The 23,995-nt window shown below is 36.4% G+C and overlaps 1 protein-coding gene across 1 annotated transcript in view; it reads left to right on the forward strand.

The window, feature by feature from the left end:
* Positions 11,027 to 23,995, forward strand: part of LOC109226853 (sodium/hydrogen exchanger 8) — a 33,326-nt gene continuing 20,357 nt past the window's right edge. Inside the window, exons 1-7 of the mRNA XM_019391743.1 lie at positions 11,027 to 11,448; positions 12,186 to 12,236; positions 12,407 to 12,498; positions 15,545 to 15,622; positions 15,697 to 15,854; positions 16,047 to 16,148; positions 16,223 to 16,340. Of these exons, the coding sequence (XP_019247288.1) occupies positions 11,241 to 11,448; positions 12,186 to 12,236; positions 12,407 to 12,498; positions 15,545 to 15,622; positions 15,697 to 15,854; positions 16,047 to 16,148; positions 16,223 to 16,340 (807 nt within the window). The 5' untranslated portion in view covers positions 11,027 to 11,240. The remainder of the gene's footprint in view (positions 11,449 to 12,185; positions 12,237 to 12,406; positions 12,499 to 15,544; positions 15,623 to 15,696; positions 15,855 to 16,046; positions 16,149 to 16,222; positions 16,341 to 23,995) is intronic.

A 23,995-nucleotide genomic window follows, 5' to 3' on the forward strand; every position in this document is an offset into this window, starting at 1 on the left:
GGAGGGGGAGCATGCTGTAGGGAAAAGAGCAACTTCGATTAAAAGTCACCAAGTAACGAAAGAAGCAACATAACTCAGACATCAATAAAGAATCAGAAATCAATAAGTGCACGGCATCACCCTTCGTGCTTTTACTCTCGTCCTCACGAAGCAATGATGTAATAAAACGTGCACGACATCACCCTTCGTACTTTTACTCTTTTTCCTCACATATAATCAATAGAATCGGCACAGAATGGTACATCGTGCGGCACGGCATCACCCTTCGTGCTTTACATTCTTTCCTCACAATAAACAAACAATGCACGGCATCACCCTTCGTGCTTTAACACTCTTCCTAACCCAGACAACAATCACAAACAAGGGGCAAGGGAATAAACAGAATAATAATAGAAACCCCGGCAAGGGAACACAATTAAACAATTAAATTCCGGCAAGGGTACAACATCAATAATCTCAACATCCCGGCAAGGAAAATAATCAACAAAGCAACAATATCCCGTCAAGGAACAATTTAATAATTCTTTCTCTTTCTTTCACTTTATTTCATAACTCACTTTACCACTTGAGCCAACGCTCCAAAGGGTTCAATCATCTCATACACTTTCACAAATTGTAATATAACTTGAGCCAATGCTCCTCCTCGATGTTCATAGGTCACAATTTCCTTCCACAAGCTTTTCACAACAAATAGGAATCTTCACCAAGGCATTAGAATTACAACGAAATCAAGATATCCACAATTTAAAGACTCACGGTCATGCTAGACACCAACGTATAGATACTCGTCACCATGCCTATACGTCGTACTCGACAATTACCACATAGCAAATAGGACTCAACTCCTAATCTCTCAAGCTAAGGTTAGGCCAAACACTTACCTCGATGCCTTGAACACAACTCAAGCCTCAACTATAGCTTTACCCCTTGATTCCACCGCCAATTCGCTCTTATCTAATCACAAATTACTTAGTTACATCAATAAACGCTAAATGAATCAACCCCAATGCATGAAAATGAGTTTTTCCAAAGTTTTTCCCAAAAAGTCAAAAATCGCCCCCGGGCCCACGTGGTCAAAACCCGAGGTTCAAACCAAAACCCGATTACCCATTCCCCCACGAACTCAAATATATAATTTGTTTGGAAATCGGACCGCAAATTGAGGTCCAAATCTCCAATTTTTTAAAAACCTAGGTCCTACCCAAAACACCCAATTTCCCCCATGAAATTCTTTGATTTTAAGTTGAAATCATGTTAAAAGATGATAAGGATTGAAGAAAGTTGGTTAAAAACGACTTACAATTGATTTGGAGAAGAAAGGATTCTTGGAAAATCGCCTAAGTGTGTTTGGGTTTGAGAAAATATGAAAAATGGGGTTCAAAATCGGTTAAATGTAAAATTTGCAGGTCTCTGATATGGGAAATGCTAACAGGAGTTCGCAATTGCGAACCCCGACCTTGCTGATATGGGAATTGCGAAGCATTGTTCGCATTTGCAAACGCTTCGAAAATTCCGGACCTTCGCATTTGCGAGACCTTGGTCGCATTTGCGACATATTGATCGCATTTGCGATCCCTGTCCATCATGGACACCTTCGTATTTGCAAAGTAAATTATCGCATTTGCAATGAAGGATCAGGTCTGGGCTGTCTCGCATTTGCGAGGCAGCCTTCGCATTTGCGAGCCAAGCTTCGCAAATGCGAAGCCTGCATGTCAGTTCATACCAGCTAACTTTTAAGTTCAAAAATGCAACCCGTGGCCTATTCAAAACTCACCCGAGCCCTCCGGGCTCCAAACCAAATATACACTCAACCTCAAAAATATCCTACAGACTTATTCGTGCGATCAAATCTCCAAAATAATATCATAAACATCGAATTAAACCTCAAAATCCAAGAATTCTTTCAAACTTCATGTAACATCAAATTTTCCAATTTAGGTCCGAATCACGTCAAACGACATCCGTTTTCAATAAAATTTCACAGGAGTGACTTAAACCATATATAAGACCTGTACCGGGGGCCGAAACCAAAATACGGGCCCGATATCAACACATTCTAATCAATTTTCACTTCAAATTTCCTTAAACAATTTCAAAAAACAATTTTACAAAAAAATTCATTTCTCGGGCTTGGGACCTCGGAATTTGATTCCGGGCATACGCCCAAGTCCCATATTTTCCTACGGACCCTCCGGGACCGTCAAATCACGGATCTGGGTCCGTTTAACCAAAAATATTGACCAAGGTCAAATTAATTCATTTTATAGTCAAAACTTATCATTTTTCATACAGTTTCTCATTTAAGCTTTCCGGCTACGCGCCCGGACTGTGCATGCAAATCGAGGTGACTCTAAACGAGGTTTTCAAGGCCTCGGAGTCATAGAATTTAATTTAAAACAAGTGATGACCATTTCGGTCATCACATACCTCCTCTCTCTCTCCGCATCTTTCTCCATGTATGACACCTTGCTGATGTGATTAAGGCCAGCCCCAACTCAGCTCAGTAAAATTAAGGGTTGTAAACCCTAATCTAATTAGTCCCTGCTAATAGATTTATCCCTATCAATTAATTAATAATCCTTTAATTTATGCGAAGAGACCACGCACATGGGTACACGTACACAAAGCTATGCAAAAGCCATGAAAGAAGGGTTTTGATTCGCGTATCGGCGATTGCTTCTGCTCAGGAAGTGACCTCGGCTCCGGCACCATCGCCAGACCAAGGCGGCACGTTTTCACTACCGGCTTCCGGTGAACGGCAGATTCACCGGAAATTAGGGTTTGTTCTTGAACAAAGACGACGAAGTTTAGGGCTGAGCAACTTGATTTTCTGTTAATATATTTCAATGTATTTTCATGTATTTTATTATATTCATTGTCTTTTTTCCATTGTAATTCAATGTATCTCGTTGTATTCCATGTATTTCATTGTATTCACTGTCTTTTTTTTCATTGTATTTCATGTATCCCGCTATATTCTATGTATTTTATTGTATTCACTGTCTCGCTATATGCCATGAATGTATTCATATATTTTTTTTAATTAACATAATTTATGTATTCAGATGTATTATATAATTTCTCTGAAGATTGCTATGTTTTTTGGGGTATTTTCGGTTGATAATCTTTTTTATAACTGGAAATACAAAATTTGTGTGTTATAATTGAGCTTTTTGAGTTATATTAGGAGTCTATTATGTTAATTGATTCACTTTTCGTTTTAAAAACAGTGTAATCCCCTATTTCACGCCGTGAATACAGTCGAATACAATAATCTGTCCAGCTGTAATCCCATGTTTCACTCCATGAATACAGTCGAATACACTCAAATACAAGAACTGATTAGCTGGACTTCCCCGATTCACGCCTATTTTTGCTACTGTATTCATGAATAAAATAGCTTAAATACATCAAATACATCTTATAACCACAGAAAAGATAGCTATAATCCGTAATATAGCAAATGACATCTATAGATGACTAATTACTACTAAATGATAGTGCTTTATAAAAATTTCTCTTTATTTTCCACCATCGTCTTAAAGTAATGAGACTGGGCTCCGGAATATTAAAATTTTAATAGCCCATATTTCTATTTACAACCAACTAGCCCAAAGATAATAGGCTAAGATTCAACATCCAACTCCAATAGGTTCTCAAAATTACTATTTAATTTTTAAAAAAAATTGCTCAAGCTTTGAAGTTGATTTTCGAATCGGTAACTGTGACTCAAATATTATTTGAACAAACCAAATCCATTTGGGTGGTGAAAATCAGATTTTTAACAAGCTTAAATATGTGGGTTTAAATTCCGAATTTGATTTTGTGAGAAATTTAGAGTGGGTGTTATTTAGACTTGTTAGAAATAGTATAAGGAGGATGTATATAAAATTTAAAGTCATTTAATGGAGATTTGGACTGGTTTTGAACAGGAATTGCAATTGAAAATCGTAGAAGAAGTTCGTCTACAGACGCATGTATAAAGGTGTATAAAAGTGTATAATAGTGTATAAGATGTGTTTATACACTCATATACACTATTATACAAGATTATACAAAAAACTGACTTCTTCTTCTTCCTTGCGTCTTTTCTGAAATTTAACTCAAATCTTGCTCAAATTTATTCCAAATCACTTTAAATTTAAATTTTGAAATCCTTTTGATATTTTCAATCAATTGGAACAACACCCAATCCAAACAACTAACAAACTAAAAAAATTCTATTTTCGAAACCAAAGCTTTGAATGGCCTTCAATGGTGGACTTCTACTCTTTAATTTTTTTACATTGCAACCAGGTGACATAGGGGGAGAAGCAGTAATGGCGAATGGGCCATAGCATATGTAAAAGATGTGAGAAGAAGAGAGTGAAAGCAATAGTTGTGAGAACACAAATTTAACTCCATAGCTTTTAGAAGCAATGGTTGTAAGAACACAGATTTTGAATTTGCAAGAGCTAGTATTTTTAAAATATGTACAATATGGGCTAGGTTGGGTAAAGTATAAAAACATGGGCCAATTTTTGTTATGGTGTGAAGTCATATGTATTTTCTTGTAATTCTTTCTAGAGTAATTACAACAAGTATATATATGCAGTAATCCTAATTTAATAGCATGTAAATAAGATATACAATTTATTATAATTAATTAAACTTCATCAATGGAGCAAACAAATTAAATTATTTAACTTTTAATACAAAATTAAGTCGTATAGTCTCCCTTAAAATAAATAATTGAAGTGTGTCGTTCAAAATTTAGCATGCATTTTTTCACTTTAATTTTTTTTATTGATCATTCATAATTTAAATGGAAGATAATAACTCTATAATGATCTCATGTATTAACCGATCTCTTATGTAAAAAGCTAATACTGTTATAAATAGAATTTTATTTATGGTGAATGTCTATATTTAGAGAGATTCTAGGGTTTATTACTTGGTGACTAAGTCACTCTCTCCCTATAAATAGAGGGGTCTTACCCCATTGAAAATCATCCCAAAATTCAACAAGAATTCGCTCACTCTCTTTCTCTGCAATATTGTTCTTCTACTTTTATTGTTTTATAATACGTTATCAGCACGAGACTCTAACCAATTGAGTAGAAACTTTGGGATTGAGCATAATGATTGTCTTGTTCCATGAACTTCCTTCATGATTAAATTCTGGATTTAAGGTAAGTATTTTACATTATTTTTCTCTTTTAAATTCTTGAAATTCTATGATTTAATTTTATATACAAGCAAAGACAACAAAGTTTGATTATAACTCTAATGGAGTTTGTAAGAAATTATGATCACCCGAAGTGGTAAAATTTCTATGCCTTGCCATGATCAAATTCATGTATGATTGTGGGCAAAGAAGCGGAAACCCATCCCATTGAATTTGCTTCATTCTCATTCCCTTAAGAGAATGTGATAGCAATATGTAATAAGTCTGTAAAGAAGATAAAATTATTACCATAAAGGTATCAATGGATGTGGACGTGGTAATAGACAAAATTATAATCGTCATTATTGTGATAATGAGAATAATAAGGATTCTCAAAATAATCCTTCACTCTGTGAAAGTAATATTTGTCATCGATTTGACATGAGATTTTATAAAGCACATATAGATGATTATGGTCCATTCATGATGTGAATGTGACAACATCTGATTTATGAATACATATTCATTCTTCAAAGAATATGAACGTGCTAGTGGTAGTGAATATACCACACTCACCTCTAGAAGGAGGTTTGAGATGATATAAGAAAATAATGTCATTATTATGGCATGAAGTCATTGGTCACGTACCTATTGTACGCCAAAATATTTTGGCAATGTGTAACAATAATGCAAGAAACATATCTTGCATATAATTTTGACCATGACCATAATGGTATAACTTTCTCCTTGAAAGAGATATTCACCATATGGATGTTGATGAATATGTGGTAGTACAAAATTAATTGAGAGCTCTAGAAGAGCCAATTATACTATTTTGGAGAAAATTGATTATCAATAAGACGTTGTGTTGTAGCAAGTCTCAAGGAAACTTATTGAGTTTCTAAAGTGTTCGCGAAAGCGGTTGGTCATACTGAGATTATAAATAAAGGAAAGATTTAATATCTTCTATTACTACAACTTGTAGCGCGGTGACATGTATGTGAAAAGCTACCCGCTTTATTCTCCAGTTTGTACTACACAAATAAAAGAACACCACAATAAAGTGGATATTTATTGATATAAAAACTCATATCATAATAAACTTGGAGTTTATTGATAATTGCACACGTCATGGTGTAAATCTGAAGTTTATCAATATTGATAATTTATTCAGTTGGCATAATTGGTTTACCCATATCAATTTAAGTATGATGTGCAAAGATAAAAGAGAATTCACGTGGGTAAATATTAAAGAACTAGAAAGTTCTTTACGAATTCTCTTATGTTGCATGTTCTCATTAATTAATATACCAACTAAAATTGGATTGAATCCCATGAATGCTGGAAATTTCAAAGGTGAATATGAGTCCATTCACCTGCCATGTATACCACATAAGATGCATCTATGAGATGGTTACATGTGCGATTATTAATAACCCACAACATGGTGTTTTGCGAGGTAACTTGCTCAATAATTTAATTTCGAGCATAATTTCCAGATTTTCTATTCAAGAACTTCATCTTGATAAGTTGGTTTACATCACAGTTGGTTTAGCAAAATGATTTATTGAGTGCCTCCACTTAATAGCTAAACAATTCCTTATGAGAACAAAGTTATCTATATTAGTTTGATATACGTTACATACGAAAGTATATTATTTTCTCCCCTCACAAGTGGTTCAGGGTCAGGAACCAAATAATTCCATCTTATTATTATTGATGTGCGGTGTATATTTTGATTAACACCATAACGCACAAAGGTGGATTTTCAAAGTTGAGGAAGCAAGTTAGTTTTTCTAACATGAGGGGGAGAAAGGATAAACAGTTGAGAAAAAGTTACATGGAATGAATTATCATTTCTACATCTAGATCCTCGATTAAGATAATATGAACTTGAAGTTCATAAAAAGATAATTCATGTGCAATTTATTGCAAAGCACGCCAGACGCATTTGCTGACCCAAAGAAAGTAACTATATTCTCATTGCAAATGCTCCTATTAAGTCCTAGAAGGACAAAGTCTATGGTATGCTTAAAGCGTATAGACAAATCAGTTTCAAATAAACTTCTTGATAAAGAAGATGAGCAAATGATCTAAATGATCATAATAAAGGAGGCAAGTGATCTAGAAGATCACATGACATAACACTTCATAAAATCTCATGAGAGATTCAGGTACCTGAATATATGAATGAAGAGATCTCTAAGTTATGTCTATATGAAAATAAGGAGATTGAAACCGATATAAAATGTTCGTCGACAATATCTATGATACCGCTAAATATATATGAGGATCTTAAGTCTGGAGAAACAATTCAAATAGAATTGGTTTCATATGAAAGACATGTAGTTCAAACACTTGAAAGTATAAAGTCAATGATATGTGCAATCAGTTTTCGATATCTTATATGTCTAGCATGAAATGAAAACCTGATATGCATCTAAAGTCTACTATATGGCTTATATGACTTAACTAATATAACCATCCCTGAAGGATTTAAATTGCTTAAAGCATATAGAATTCATGGTCATGAAGTACTACATCCTCAGTACAATTTATGCACAAATATATCTTGCTATAACTATATGCATGATAATATGATAGCAAGAGATTCCAACAAGATCATATGAAGACAATTCATCTCTATCAAGAATAATGATTTCAAGGTGCAATATATTCATTCAAGTTAATATGGTTGATTTGTTCATCAAATCTCTACCAAAGATCTTTTGAAGATGGTGCATAAGATTGGAATGCAAATGCTCAAGGATGTGAATTGTTGCTCTCATCAGGGGAAGTTAATACGCGTTGTACTCTTTTTCCCTTACAAGTTTTTGTCCCACTGGGTTTTCCTTGCAAGGTTTTTAATGAGGCAACCAAAAGGTGTATTTCTAAACATGTGTACTCTTTTTCCTTCTCTAGAATTTTTTTCCCATTGGGTTTTATTAAAGTTAAGGTTTTAACGAGGCATATTATCTGTTGAATAGACATTCAAGGGGGAGTGTTATAAATAGAATTTTATTTATGGTGAATGTCTATATTTAGAGAGATTCTAGGGTTTATTACTTGGTGGCTAAGTCACTCTCTCCCTATAAATAGAGGGGTCTTACCCCATTGTAAATCATCCCAAAATTTAATAAGAATTCCCTCTCTCTTTCTCTGCAATATTGTTCTTCTACTTTTATTGTTTTATAATAAATACAACTAAAAAGTATTTGATATGAACCGTAAGACCGATCTCCCCATTAAATGCTACTAGATCTTCGGGCATGAATAGTTGTCTCACTTTTGATTAGAGAGTGACATAAACTTGTTGTGGCTTGGGTTGGCTATATTTGCAAATAAAGCACAATAGTCTTTAAAATTAAGCCACAAGAATAGCTAGCACCTATGCTTCTCATTTTCTTAAGCCCAAATTTCTCTCTCTTTCTCATGATGTGGATCAGTCGGTTAAAAGAGAAGTTAAACCCATAGACCATTTTGAGGGTGTTTGGCTAAGCTTATAGGCTGGTCAAACTAGCTTATAAGCATTTTTTGGCTTATCTACGCGTTTGTTAAAGGTAAAAGTGCTTATAAGCCATGTGCTTATAAGTCAAAAGCCATAAGCTGGTCACCCCCAGCTTATGAATTTTCAGCTTATAAGCACTTTAAGTTTGACCAAGATTTTTACTATTTTATCCTTAAAATATTCCTTTTTATAACAAAACTCCTGCATCGATACGCACGGCCTCAAGTATTCAACCTAAAACCCCTCTCCCTCCCTCCCCTCTTCAAGTTTGCAATTCTCATTGACTATTTAAGATAAGCAAATTCTCTATTCCTTTGCATATTTATATCTATGTGATTGTGTATTAATCTTTGAACTGTATGTAATAAATGAAGACATATCAAAATTTTGGTGTATTGCTTCTAAGTGTTGTGGTGATGAAGACAATGTTTGTTTCTCTTCAAATATTTTGTCCTATTTAGGTTTTTATTTTTTAATGAGAAACTTTTGTTAATTTATTAATTATTATAACTTATGATTTTATGCTTATCATAAATAAATTATATTTATCAAAAAAGTTATATTATCTAAGCACACTTGTATTTAAAATAAATTGACAAATAGAATACTTTGTATTTGAATCGATCTGGAATCTAAAATTTTGGAGAAATTACGCCCTTATAAATATAAACAGTTCTAAGGTTATTTAAGTCATTTTAACAGAAAAAGAGCTTATCAGCACTTTATTATCAAATACTGCAGCAATTTATTATCAATATCAGCACTTGTAACCCAAACACGTAACTGCTTATTTATTAAATCAGTTTCAGCACTTAAAAGTGCTTTTCAGCACCTAATGCTTATCAGCTACTTCAAATAAGCTAATCCAAATGGGCTCTAAGTATTCAAATCTCTTGCTCCGAACATGTTAAAGCCAAAATTACCCCTGGAATATTAGAGTTGGTACAATAATACCATCCGTCCACCTATTTTGCAAAAATTATCCTCACAGTTTTCTTTTCGGCTCAAGACTTCCCTTACGACTAACAACCCTGTTAGGTTAAAAAAAAAAAGCTTTAATTAATTTTTACGTGTCATCATCCCATTGGCCTAACTTAAAATTCACCCAAATTAAAAATATACCCACCCGTACGTAATATGTTTCTTTGCTTTTCTCCTTCTCAAAGCGTCGTCCTCTTCTCAGAAAAATACATCATGTTATCAATCTCTCTCCCCCACCCCCTCTAGCGTATGTGCGTTCTTATTCTTCTTCTTCTTCTCATCCATTTTTTTTACCTTGCACTCTATTTGAATAATTACTACAACCACCAATAAAGTTTTATTTTCAGACAACCAAAATATTTTGTCACCAACACTTTACGTCATACAACTTTCACCCGTATATTTGAACACTAACAGAGAGTCACTAGTAATGGTCGTTGAGCATTTGCAATGTTTTTCGGTGTAGATTTCCTAACAAGTCTGCATCCAATTTCGATTATACCAGAGTTTTATTTGGTCTCTGCTCGGACTCTTTGTCTTCTACATTGGCTCATCATAGTCTGAACATCTGATCATGCTCATAAATTAAGCTATACTACGAGGATGCTCTTCAGGCTGTATCAATACCGCCAATTTAAAAAAGAGACAATAAAATCAAGAGGAATATTTGAGATCATATGTTTGAGAATATGAGAGAATATGACTTATTTGAGAATGTGACTGTAATAAACACTTGATTGAGCTTACTATGAAGCAGTGAAGTGTAGTAAAAAAAATTGATGATGAATGATATTTCTGTGATGGAAAAAAATAGGAGTATTGATGTGTACATTTAATAAAGGAAGAAATTGGGAAGAGGAAGGTGATTAACCATAACAGAAAGGTTCGTTTGCTTAGGAAATAAATGGGTGTATTAGAGTTCTGGATTTTGTAATATTTTTGAAAAGAAAGAGGATAAAGAAACAGAAGAAGGAGAGGAAGAGGGTTATACTAGGATAACGTATTTTTGTTTATGAGACTTAGAATGCGGGTGGATTTATTTTAATTTAGGTGAGTTTTAAGTTAGGCCAATGGGATGATGACAGGTGAAAAAAAAGTTTTTTTTTAACCGAACAGGGCTATTAGTCTTAAGGGTAGTCTTGAGCTGAAAAGAATACGGTGAGGGTAAATTTTACAAAATAAAAAAACGGAGGGTATTACTGTACATATTCCAATAATCTAGGTGCAGTTTTAACCCTTTTCCGTTCTTTTTTAGATTCCTTTAAATTAGGCAGAATAATTCAACAAACAGGCCGTTAATAATCCAAGACAGCAGTGATTATTCTATTAAAAATTACTACTACTAAAATAAAATGAATTGAATCATCGTACACGACAACAGAAATCAACTTGTATGATTGCGTCCTAAATCTTCTCTTTTCCCTCTGTGTCACAACATAGTATAGTTTAATACTGCAATTGATCATCATCACCACTATTATATAGAAACCTAAAACTGAAGTTTTGAGCTCATTTGAAGTTAAAACGTAATTTTCGGAAATCACATTCTAAGTCAACTGCCATTGATATTCGACTACATGAACTGCTATTGTTAAAGAAATTGCAATGGAGTCGATAGTATTAACGACGCCGTTTAGAGTGCTTGAGGAGTCAACAAGTAGTTCAGAAAGTTCAGGTTCGGATCCTACAAACGCAGTGATATTTGTAGGGATAAGTTTGCTATTGGGAATCGCTTGCAGACACGTGTTGAGGGGTACCAGAGTTCCTTACTCTGTCGCTTTGCTTGTTCTTGGCATTGGCATTGGCTCTTTAGGTTCGTTTTTCCTGTTTATTTTTTATTGTGTATTTATCTATTTATTTTTATATTTTCACTTCCTGAATGATCATCAGTACAGTGGTAGTGATCATATGATCGAAAACTGCAAAATCAAGGATTTTCCCCATTTAACATTCAATGTCTTCTAAGCTGCATCCACCTAATTAGCTTCAGCTTGTGCTAAAAAGTAAATGATGAATGAAATAACGGCGTCATTTAACAACTTAAATTGTTAGAGAGGGGACTTATTCATTTTTAATTCAGTAACATACCGACTTGATTTTCTTCTTGGGCCAAGCAAGTGAAAGCATTTAAGTTGATGGTGGTAGTGAGACCAAATTCAAGACCATAGCATTTTGAATCAAGTGAAATCGCTCATCTAAAAGCTTAAGTTACTAGAGTAAGGATACTTCTATTTATTTATTAGATCTGCAAAATTAACCATAACTAATAGATAGCTGGAGGAGGAGAGAAGAAAATCTGAAATGTTTGAAATTTTAGCTTCGATTTCTAATTGCTTAAGTGTAAGTGTTACTTTTCTTTTTTCTCTTTCTGGAATTTATTTTTTGGACTTCTTTTGGAACATCTGCTGCCAGCTCGAGATGTAAATGACACTGATGTTATTGATCTTAAATTTAATATTATGCACCTCTGCTTCAGGTGCCAACAAAATTTTGAAGTAAAAAATCTTTATATTTTGAGTGCTGATATATACATAACAAGTTACCCTGCAGAATATGGAACACATCATGGGTTGGGAAGGATTGGAGATGGTATTCGTATCTGTAAGTTCAATTCCTTATATTCTTCGCACAAGTATCCAATAAGTTCAAATCAAATTTCTCCCTGTCTAATAGCAACTAGAACCCCCCATTACCCCAGTATACTATTGGTTAATTATTTTGCTCTCAAATGTCTGTACCTGGTAAACCATGAACATTTGGCATCTGCACAGGGGCAAACATTGATCCTGATCTTCTGTTGGCGGTTTTCCTTCCTGCTCTTCTTTTTGAGAGTGCTTTCTCAATGGAAGTTCACCAGATAAAGGTACATTACCACTAGCCTTCCTTTCTTCTACTGCTCGTAGAATGCGGAAACTATGGGCGATCCAGTGATGATTTTTCTCCTCTATGTATGTACATCTGTATGTTATTATGCTTGTGCATTCTTTTGACTTCTACCTCCTTGCTTGTATTATTGCTTTGTTCATATGATTGTTTATAGCATAATTTATGCTATTCTTCACCTATAAAATAAAATGTCATGCATTATGTCTTCTTCATGTTTTACAACCTTATATCTTGCTTCTTTTTTCTTTAACGCTGACCAAGTATTGATCTGCTGGCATTGAACTTATTGTAAAGACTACAGTGGCAGTATATTTTCTGATGAGTAATAGTTTTATTAAATAAAATGTAGCATTGAGGGAATGCTGTCATGCACAGAAAAGGCTGCAATTTACAAAAATGGTTTGCATTTTCCCCTATGTTCCTGGAAAGAAGACAGGAACTCAAAAAAGTATATAAATTGTATAATCTTTCAATTTGGTCCAAAATGCTAGTAGATGCAAACACCTAATTTTAATTATATGAAATACATCCTCCATGCTTTCAGAACATCTGCAGTTTCTTTCTCTCCTAATACCCATAACATACATGCTGGGGTGGTGATCCAAATGTCCTTGTGTTGCTTTTTCACTCTCTTTCCAAACCAACAGGCCAGTAATTCTTTAAGCACCTAGGCAACACCAATATCACCTAACGGCGAGGAACATGTAAGATAGTTGGAGTACTAGGTGGCAATGTAGGAAGAGATGGTCTATGTCTTCAGATTCACTGCTCACAGGTGTATCATCCATTGCATAGGACAATTTCTCTTTTCTGGAGGTTTGCTTGTGTAAGCCAACCACTGTGTAAAGCTGCCCACATGAAGGATGCTTTTAATGGGGTGTTGATCTTCCACAGGTGCTTCCATGAGAAACCATTCTGGCTCTCCCTGATGAAACTAATGATGGATAACAAGATTTGATTTTGAGAGACACTTTTTGGTATGCTTTCCAGCACAAACAATCTGGTTTATGAGACAAATAGCCGTACTTGTCCAGCTTCTCTATTAATCCTGTGATGCTGCCTATCTGTCAATCTTCTAGAATTCTTCTAAGCTTTTCTTCCCATCCCTTTTCCGTCGTGCATTGGGCTTCCATGTCTCACAGTATTCTGTATCATATGGAACAAATCTTCAAATTCATCTTGTAGGAGGATGTGCCTAACCATGCATCCTGCCAAAACTTTATTTCCTTCCGTTGCCTAAGTTGGATGTTGTAACCAGAAAAGAGTTCTTCCAAAAGCTCCCTAATGTACTTCCATAAGCATATTCCATCTGAAGAGGTGATTGAGTTAGACCACCTGGGGAGGAGCTCAAACTTTACTGTGACTACTGACTTCCCCATGGCATTCTGTTCAGAGTTAATTCCCAATTCCATTTGTACAGAAGACTTCTGTTGTGTAGATTTACCCTTGTAACTAAATGACCATCTTCCGTTTGCACTCTTGCTCAGTTAATCCCATGGAATACTTTGCCTTCTGCATTACCATCCCATGGAAAGTCCCCTTTTAAGCTTTTTCAGCTTCAGAGAAATTGATGAAGTGGTATAGAGGACATGTGGTAGGTCGGAAGATGTCTAGAATGGTATTAATTAAAACTAGTCTGCCCAAGAGTGAGATAATTCTTTTTCCAGAGTCCCTTAATAAACTTTAACAGATCAAGAGAAAAGAGGAGTTGTCTACCCCCTGATTATTTAATGTAGGACTTGCAAATCTCAATCTGTTCGACCCAAATCATCTTTTTCCTATTACCTCAAGTGGCTTTTCCCCGTTAGACAATACATTCCATCTTCTGAGAGTTCACCACTAGGTTTAAATCGATCATGTTTCATGTTGCTGTCTACTTGGGTTAAGTTACTACGTGACTAATGCAAAAACTTATGCTTAATCTACGAATCTTGAGTGTTAGTTAGTTAGTTGTTATGTAAATAAGCATAGTCCTATATGGAATAGGAGTAGCATAGGTATTGTATATTGTTATAAATAGGGGTACCTGTATTATAGTTAGGGTACATCAATAACATAATATTTTCTCGTGTATTATTTCTCACACTGAGGAAAGGAGTATTGCTGGGAGCTGAAAGATAATAGTTTGTGCCTGTGAAGTTTGTGTATAAAAGAAACTGTGGAGATTTAGGACTCCGATGCGAGGCTGTGAGGTGTTTGAAGATGCCGGAAAAGGAAGATGAGGAGTTGGAGGGTTTCAGATGAAGGAAGTTGATGAAAGAAGTTAGGTGATTGGCAGTGTGGAGAGGATCAGAGATATTCTATAGTGGCAATATATGAAAACCTCGAGAGCCCAGAAACCATAAACTTAGCACAAACAGCCTATGTTAACTCTCCCATCAAAATATAATCATTGCAAAAGGATTTAAATAATTTAAATAACATGGTCCCAGCATGTATCTTTTGGTGTTTATGGACAGAAAGGAACAAGAGATGTTTTGATGGCATCTCAACTCCAAATCACTCCTTGAAGGTTAAATGTCTTGTAAACCTATTTTGTTGGTCTAAATTTACCCCTGTAAATAACTTTGACCAAATTTTTGATTTTGTTAGCTCCCTAGATTTAGCTTAATCACTTATACTGGAGCTAAATCTCGATGTTGCACTCTTGTATTCTTTGCATCTACTTGGTGCCATCTAAAAAGATAATCTAACTCAAACTGACAAATAACGGATATTCTTTTCGCTTTCCTTAGATATCTCAAACATATTGCAGTGCATATTGACCTTAATTCCTCACATTTTTACCATAATTGGAGAGGCTTTTCTCGGTACACTTCCATGTTAATCTCTTTTTCTAGTATGTTTCCCACTTAGAAGTGATCCCTTTTTTCCCTCTATCACTAATCATATTATGGCATTTGGCTTAACACTATTTGCCTTCTGTAACATTATTTTTCTGGTTTCCACATCTGATCATTGAATTTGTCAATTTGGCTTTAACCTGTATTAGTGAACTAAACAAGTCATTTCTCCAAATGCAGAGGTGTGCAGTACAGATGATTCTACTTGCTGGGCCTGGCGTGCTTATTTCCACCTTTTGTCTTGGATCTGCTCTCAAGGTCAGCTGAATTCTGATTTTCCAGAGTTCAATAGTTTTTTCGGCGGAAGCATCTGAAATTAGTGACAAATGTAGCTTGCTTTTCCTTATAACTGGAGCTGGCAAACATCGTTGTTGCTTGGTGGACTTCTAAGTGCAACTGATCCTGTGGCTGTTGTAGCCCTTCTGAAGGAGCTCGGTGCCAGCAAGAAATTGGGTACCATAATTGAAGGAGAGTCCTTGATGAATGATGGGTAATTTACTCCTAGTAGAAATATGTTATATGTTGCTTATGTTAAGAGATGGAAATTTGCTTATTTTCATGGCAGAGGGGATAAGTGCAATTTCATGATAATTGTATCCTCTTTCCTTCCCTTTTCCTTGGAGAGTTTTTCCAATAATATTTTGTTTATTCTTCATTGTGGTAACTCCTCCTTTTCCTTCAGGACGGCAATTGTTGTGTATCAGCTACTTTTAAGGATGGTAACTGGTTGGGCCTTTAACTGGGGAGCCGTCATCAAATTCTTAGTACAAGTTTCCCTTGGGGCGTATGTATATTTGTATTTAATATTGGTTATCTGCTAGTGGAAGTCGTCTGATAAGTTTTGTTTTTGTGGTCCAGAGTAGGTGTTGGTCTTGCTTTTGGAATAGCTTCTGTTTTATGGCTGGGATTCATTTTCAATGACACGGTGATTGAGATCACCCTGACTCTTACCGTGAGCTATGTTGCTTACTTCACGGTATGTACCCTTCCGATCTTGCATACTTGAAACGCTTTCTTTTTTTGTTTTTGTTTTGAAAAGGTAACAATTCCAATATATTAGTTAATTCATCGGCACAAAGTTTGTGCTGGGAGTCAGAATGTACATCATGAAGGGTGAAGATAATACCAAAAGCTAAACAATCCTTGTTCTTCTTACAAGGAGCCTAAGACTTCAATGATTGAATCCTGGTCATCAATATATTTTAATTTACACTAAAAGCTAAAAAGGAGAATACAATTCCTTTTGATCTCCTGTGTAGGGCTACTTGTATCTTCAAAGCACCATGCATTCCTCTCCTTCCATACTGTCCACCAAATAGCAGCTGGGAAAATTTTCCATGTCTTGGTTACAGGTAGAGTTCCTCCCTGTATTCTAGCTAGAAAAAAAATTCAGAGGTTCTTCCTGGCATTGTCCACCTTAAGAAAGAAGAAGAGAGGAAAGATGGTGAATAGAGTGCTTGATTATTCCCTCAAGCTGTTAGGTTTAAATAACCTTTGACAGAAATACAAATGAGGAAAGACTATAATTACAAGCCTACAAAATCTCCTAATTACTTAATTACAGGGATTTGTGTGATTAAAGGGATTTATGTATCTTTTCATATTTACATAGTATCAATTCTTGCCATATTTAACACTCTCCTTCAAGCTGGAGCGTACAAGTCATATGCTCCTAGCTTGCTACAGATATCCCCAATTCTGAACCCTCGGAGTGATTTTGTGAGGACATCTGCTAGTTGGTCTTTTTAGTTGACAAAACTTGTAACAATGCACCCAGACACAATCTTTTGCCGAATGAAGTGACAACCTACTTCAATATGCTTTGTTCTTTCATGAAATACTGGAATTGAAGCGATATATAATGCGGCTTGATTATCACAAATCAATTTCATCGGCTCGTCCCCTCCAATCTTTAACTCCTGTAAAAGTTGCCTTAGCCATATAAGCTCGCAGGTAGCCAATGCCATAACCCGATATTCTGCCTCTGCGCTTGACCTAGCCACCACATCTTGCTTTTTACTTTTCCAGGATATGAGGTTGCCTCCAATTAAAATACAAGAACCTTAAGTGGACCATCTATCAGAGGGAGAACCTGCCCAATCTGCATCAGAATACCCAACAATGTCTGCATGTCCCTTGTTTTCATACAATAAACCTTGTCCCGGAGAACCTTTGACATATCTTAGGATGTGAATTGCTGCATCCCAATGACTGTCACAAGGTGACGGGAGAAACTGGCTTACCACACTTACAACAAATGAGATGTCAGGTCTCGTGATCGTAAGATAATTGAGTTTGCCAACAAGTTTCCGATATCTTCCTGGATCTTTTAGAGGCTTCCCTTGTTCCGAAACAAGTTTAGTATTTGGATCCATGGGACTGTCCACAAGTTTGCAGTTCAGCATACCAGTATCTTCCAAAATATCTAAGGCATACTTCCTTTGTGAGACCGCAATGCGGTTTCCAGATTGTGCCACCTCAATGCCTAGAAAATATTTTAGTTTACCAGATCCTTAGTCTGGAATTGACTTGAAAGATGCTGCTTAAGTTGGATAATACCTTTATGATCATCACCTGTGATAACAATATCATCAACATAAACAATTAGAAAGATACATTTTCCATGAGATGAATGCCTATAAAATACTCAATGATGAGCGTCTGTTCGGGTTCTGCCAAATTGTTGGACAACAGTTCTGAAACGGCCAAATCATGCCCTAGGAGACTGCTTGAGACCATAAAGAGATCGACGAAGTCGATAGACTAATCCAGACTCCCCTGAGCAACAAACCCTAGTGGTTGCTCCATATATACTTCTTTAACAAGTTCTCCATGAAGGAATGCATTCTTAATGTCCAACTGAAAAAGAGGCCAATGATTCATCGTTGCAAAGAGATAAGAAGACGGATAGATGCTATCTTTGCAACTGGTGAAAAAGTATCACCATAATCATCCATCATCGCCATACACCTGAGTATACCCCTTGGCAACCAATCTTGCTTTAAGGCGATCAACTGCTCCGTTTGGACCTACCTTAACTGTAAACACCCATCGACGACCAACTGTGGTTTTCCTTTTAGGTAAAGGGACTATCTCCCAAGTACCGTTATCATACAAGGCAATCATCTCTTCAATCATAGCCTGACGCCAACCTGGATGGGCCAGTGCTTCTTCCACAGTCTTTGGAACCTTGACAGTGGATAAGCTAGTAATAAAGGCATGATATGAAGGTGATAAAAGATGATAACTTAAAAAGGTATAATTGGGAGTTTGATTGGCAGTAGTTCTAGTACCTTTTCGGAGAGCAATGGGGAGATCAGTGACATCTGATGAGTGCTCAACCGAAGCACGAGACGTTGCTGTAGAAGGCAATGAGTCACCCGGTGGGCTTTGTGTACCTGCATTAGGATCAGAAGCATCAACTGGATTAGTAGGCTGAGAATTAGGTCGAGGGCGTCTAGAATAGACTTGGAGTGGTGGAGCTGGAGCTGGAGTTGGAGGCGAAAAGGTTGGAATTGGAAGAACTGTGGATATGGCCTTCTGATTTAATGAATTAGGAGAAAAATACGGGGAAGTCTCAAAAAAGGTATCATTTGCTGAGATTAAGTACCTATTTTTAGAGAGATCAAAGCATTTGTATCCTTTTTGTAGACGAGAGTACCCTAAAAAGACACATTTTATAGCCTTTTGCTAAAGTTTGTCTTTTCCCGAGGTAAGGTCATGAACAAAACAAGTACAGCCAAACACACGTGGAGGAAGTGGGAACATAGGTTGGTCTGGATAAAGGACCGAGTGTGGACTCTTGTACTGCTAAACAGAGGAGGGCATACGATCAATTAAATAACAAGCACTGCATCACCCCAAAAACGTAAAGGAATATGATTGTGAATAAGTAATGTCCGAGTCGTTTCAATGAGATGTCTGTTCTTTCGTTCTGCAACTCCATTTTGTTGTGGAGTATGTGCACAAGAAGACCAGTGTAATATACCTTGTGATGACATGAAGGAAGAAAGAGAAGAAGAGAAGTATTCTCGATTCTTTACGGAAACACCAAATTGATTGCAAATCTCATTACAAAAGTTTTGAAAAATAGAGAACAATTCAGATATGTTTCTTATTAAAAATAACTAAGTGCACCGAGAATAGTCATCAGTAAATGTAACAAAATAATGAAATCCTAGTGAAGAACTGACACGACTTGGACCCTATATGTCCAAGTCAACAACTTCAAACATAGAGGAAGACCTATTATTGACACGCTTTGGGAAAGAAGCATGAGTGTGTTTCCCAAGCTGACATGGCTCACATTCTAACAAAGATAAACTAGATAGACTGGGGACCATCTTCTGCAGCTTTGAAAGACTTGGATATCCCAACTGACTATGAAGCAAATAAGAGGAAATAGCGGAAGTGAAGGCAACTTGTGGTTTTGGAATGGATAGTTTGTACAAACCGTGTGGCTCATGTCCTCTTCCAATCACCTGGCCCATACTCCGGTCCTGCGCAAAAACAGAATCCTCAGAGAAGATTACGAGACACTTGAGGTTCTTGGTTAATTTAGTAATGGAAATAAGATTATACGGACATTCAGCTGCAAAAAGAACTGAAGTTAAAGGTAAAGGAGGTAGAGGGCGAGCTGCACCTATTCCTTTGATAGAAGTCTTTGATCCATTAGCTAAGATAATAGTAAAAGAGACAGATGGAGAATTAAGGACTGAAAGAGAATTTTTGTTACCGGATATATGATCATTGGCACCAGAGTCAAGAATCCATGGTCCAGGAAAGGAAGACTGTGCGGCATAGGTAAAAAAGTTACCAGGTTGCACTGTCCAAGCTGTAGATGAGGTAGATGATTGTTGCTTTGATGCCTGGTACTGAAGATAATCATTATAATCTGCTCCAGTCAAAGTGATAGAGTGAGATGATCTATCCTTGACATCTGGTGTAGGTAGAATACCATCTCCACTGTGAGCCACATTGATTGTATGTCGAGGACGATCATTGTTACGTGGAGGCTTACCATGAAGCGACCAACAAACATCTCGTGTATGTCCTCCCTTATCACAGTATGTGCTATGTTTAGTGCTTTTTCCTTTTCCTTTTCTGGGTCCATTTTGAAAATTGTTAGTTTGTACAGCCATTATAGAAGTATCATATGAGTTTACCTCTGGTGTAGATGTGATGCGCAACAGTTTGGCAGATACTTCCTCCAAGGTAGGAACGGATGCGCTAGCAAGAATCTGGTCTCGAACTGAGGAGAGATCAGATCTTAATCCAATCAAGGCTAGAACCATAAAAAATCTGTCTCTCTGTCTCTCCTGATCATCCAACTTGTCAGTAAAAGTCATAAGAGAATCAAATTTATCCTTTAAGGATTCTACCTGACCAAGATAACTTGCACAACATTCTGTTGCAGTTGGACAATGTCTGAAACTACCTTGTAAATAAGTTGTATGTCATTTGTATACAAGGTTTTGGCCTTGTTTCAAACCTTGCAACATGTCTTACATGACTGATAGCCTGTTTGGCCAAGCTTCTTTTTGGCCAAAAGTGCTTTTTTTTTTGCCAAAAGCACTTTTGGCCAAAATTTGAGGTGTTTGGCCAAACTTTTGGAAGGAAAAAAAGTGCTTTTGAGGAAAAGCAGAAGCAGTTTTGGAGAAGCAGAAAAAAGTAGCTTCTCTCCAAAAGCACTTTTTTGAGAAGCACTTTTGAGAAAAATACACTTAGAAGCAGTTTTTTAAAGCTTGGCCAAACACTAATTGCTGCTCAGAAGTGCTTTTCAAACTAATTAGCCAAACACAAACTGCTTCTCACCAAAAGTACTTTTGAGAAAAGCACTTTTGAAAAAAAATACTTCTCAAAATAAGCTGATTTTTGCAGCTTGGCCAAACGGGCTATGAAAAAGATTAAGTAACTTACTGTCAAGAGAGTTCCATAGAAGACTTCATAATTGAGCATCTATTTTAACCCAAGTTGGTCTATCAGATGCTCCAATTTCTGTATAATTCTTGATCAAGCGATCTTCATATCGTTGACCTATAAACCACAATTGTACAGAAGCTGCCCAAGAGTTATAATTTCCACAACCATCCAGCTTAACAGTAGTAATTGTTGGAGATGGTGAAGAGAAAAAAATAGACATTCCAGTAAATTGATTTTCAACTGCTTTATTATCTCCTATTGTTGTATTTATTATACAGGAACTGCTGAAAGTAGTGGATGAGAGTAACTACAAAAATAGGAGAAATAGGAAGAAACAGAGAAAATTGAAGAATCGACCAAGGAGGATCTGGTTCTTCTCTAGTCTTTTAATTCAAGGAAGAAAAATGAGATGGAGCAGGGACTAAAAACCTTAGCTCTGATACCATGAGAAAGAAGAAGAGAAGAAAAATGGTGAATAGAGTGCTCGATTATTCCCTTAAGCTATTGGGTTTAAATAACCTTCGACAGAAATAGAAATAAGGAAAGACTACAATTACAAGCCTACAAAATCTCTTAATTACTTAATTGCAGGGATTTGTGTGATTACAAGGATTTGTGTATCTTTTCATATTTACATAGTATCAATTCTTGCCATATTTAACACACCTAATACCCATGAGGTTGTTGAACAATTCCCACAATTGCCTGGTCATTCTACAGTGTAGAAACAAATGGCTAATTGTCTCTCTTGTCCACATAAATAGCATCTAGAACTAATTGGTGATCTTCTTTTCCTAAAATTTTCCTAAGTAAGTACTGCTTCTTTAGCTACCAACCAAGTAAATGATGCCTCTTTATATGGTATTTTAACTTTGGAAATGTGTTTCCAAGGCCATAAGCTGATTTGAGACACCTGATTCAAATCTGTGTAAGCTGAACTTATTGTATAACTTCCACTGCTGTGCTTCTGCCATGAAAGAGTGTGTTCCTGCTCTTGTAGTCCTCTGCATTGTTCCAAGGTGTTATAAAATTCTGTTATTTTAGGGAAATCCCATCCTAAAGTAGTCTTCTAAAGGTTTAGTTCCATCCCTGAATTCCCCATAATTCCTTTCAGTGTAGCCCCCTGTTGCTTATTCAGAGCAAAAATATCAGGGAAGAAACTCTTCAGACATCCTATTCCCAGCCAGTTATCCTCCCAGTATAATATTTTCCTTCCATCCCTCGCATTGAAATTTAGTTAGAACGAAAGACTTGGCCGCAAATTCCTGATTGATCTCCGGTCTCCACAGACTGGTTCCATAAGCATTCTTCACCTCGCTAGTCATCCAGAAGCCTTCTTTTCCATACTTTGCCTTTATCACAGCCCCGTAGTGTTTGTTCTTCCCTTGTAAACCTCCACAACCACTTCATCAATAGACATTTGTTCTTCCTTTCTAGATTTCTGATTCCCATTCCCTCTTCTTATTTACTAATAGTCAGCTTTTTCCATTTAACTGAGTGCAATCCTTTTCTCTCTTTGTTTCCATGCCATAGAAAATTCCTTCTCAAGGTTTCCAACCTCTATACTACACTTGCAGGTAAAGGGAATAAGGACATCATGTGTGCTAGATAGTTATGTAAATAACTCTAGTCCCACAAGGAATATGAGTAGAATATGTATTGTGTATAGTTATAACTTGTAAATAGGGCTATTGTAAACACTTAATAGAGAATTACTAATATTAGATTTTTCTCCCGTGCATTCTCACATGGTATCAGAGCATTCGTGAGATAATTATCGTTGTGCGTCATTCCAATGACATCCGGAAAGAAATCAGTCGTCACCGTGCAATTTTCCGATGACTTAACTTAAGAAGCTGATTGTGTAAAAACCATTTTTTACGGGTGTTGTGCATAAACCAACACCACCACAGTGTTCTCCATCCTCCGGCGACCAAACCCCACCGGAAAACTCCCATCCACGCGCCCTCACGCGCCGACCAGAGAGATTTTTCCGGCGAGATCTGTCCACGCGCCGGCGCGTGGACCACCTTCCGGTCAGTTTCCGACGAAGCTTCTTTTGGACAGATTACTCAGGATGTTGTTCCGAGTCTGTCCATTCAAGTTTCATCAAATTCCGTCAACCTTTTTATTTTCCGGCGAGTGAACAGTGTTTTTTCAAAAAAGAAAAAGGTGTTCTGATTTGTCATTCCAAGGTTAACCATACAACTTGTACTCAAGAATTTGAGAAATTGGTTGTAGCAAAATGGGATCCAATATTATGAATAGTTGGATGGTTTCTCTATCAGATTAGATTGAGTTCCTTCCGTACAAAGCATGTAAACATACATTTTCAGAGACAGCTATCGTTGTTCAAATAGGTAATAGTGTGACTTTTGCCTCCCAATCTTCATCCTTCGAGTCTTGGGTCATTGATTCAGGTGCATCTGATCACATTTTTGGTAACAACCTACTTACTGCAATCGATTGAACTAGAAAGGGGTTCACTGCGAAGCTTGCCTTAGGCAACATGAGGTGCCTTTTGGGTTAAAACCCAAGAGGACAAAATCATGAGGCCCCAATAGTTGGGCCATAATGGACAGTACCTTGGTAGTTGGGCTTGAGTCATCAGTCATTACAAGTTGTATCAGAAGCAATACCGCACGTAGTACAATTATTGGCAAACCTCAACGAGGATGTTTAGTTCCTTGGGGGGGGGGGGGGGGTGAG

The sequence above is a fragment of the Nicotiana attenuata genome, chromosome 6, assembly GCF_001879085.1.
Source record: "Nicotiana attenuata strain UT chromosome 6, NIATTr2, whole genome shotgun sequence".
NCBI lineage: Eukaryota > Viridiplantae > Streptophyta > Magnoliopsida > Solanales > Solanaceae > Nicotiana > Nicotiana attenuata.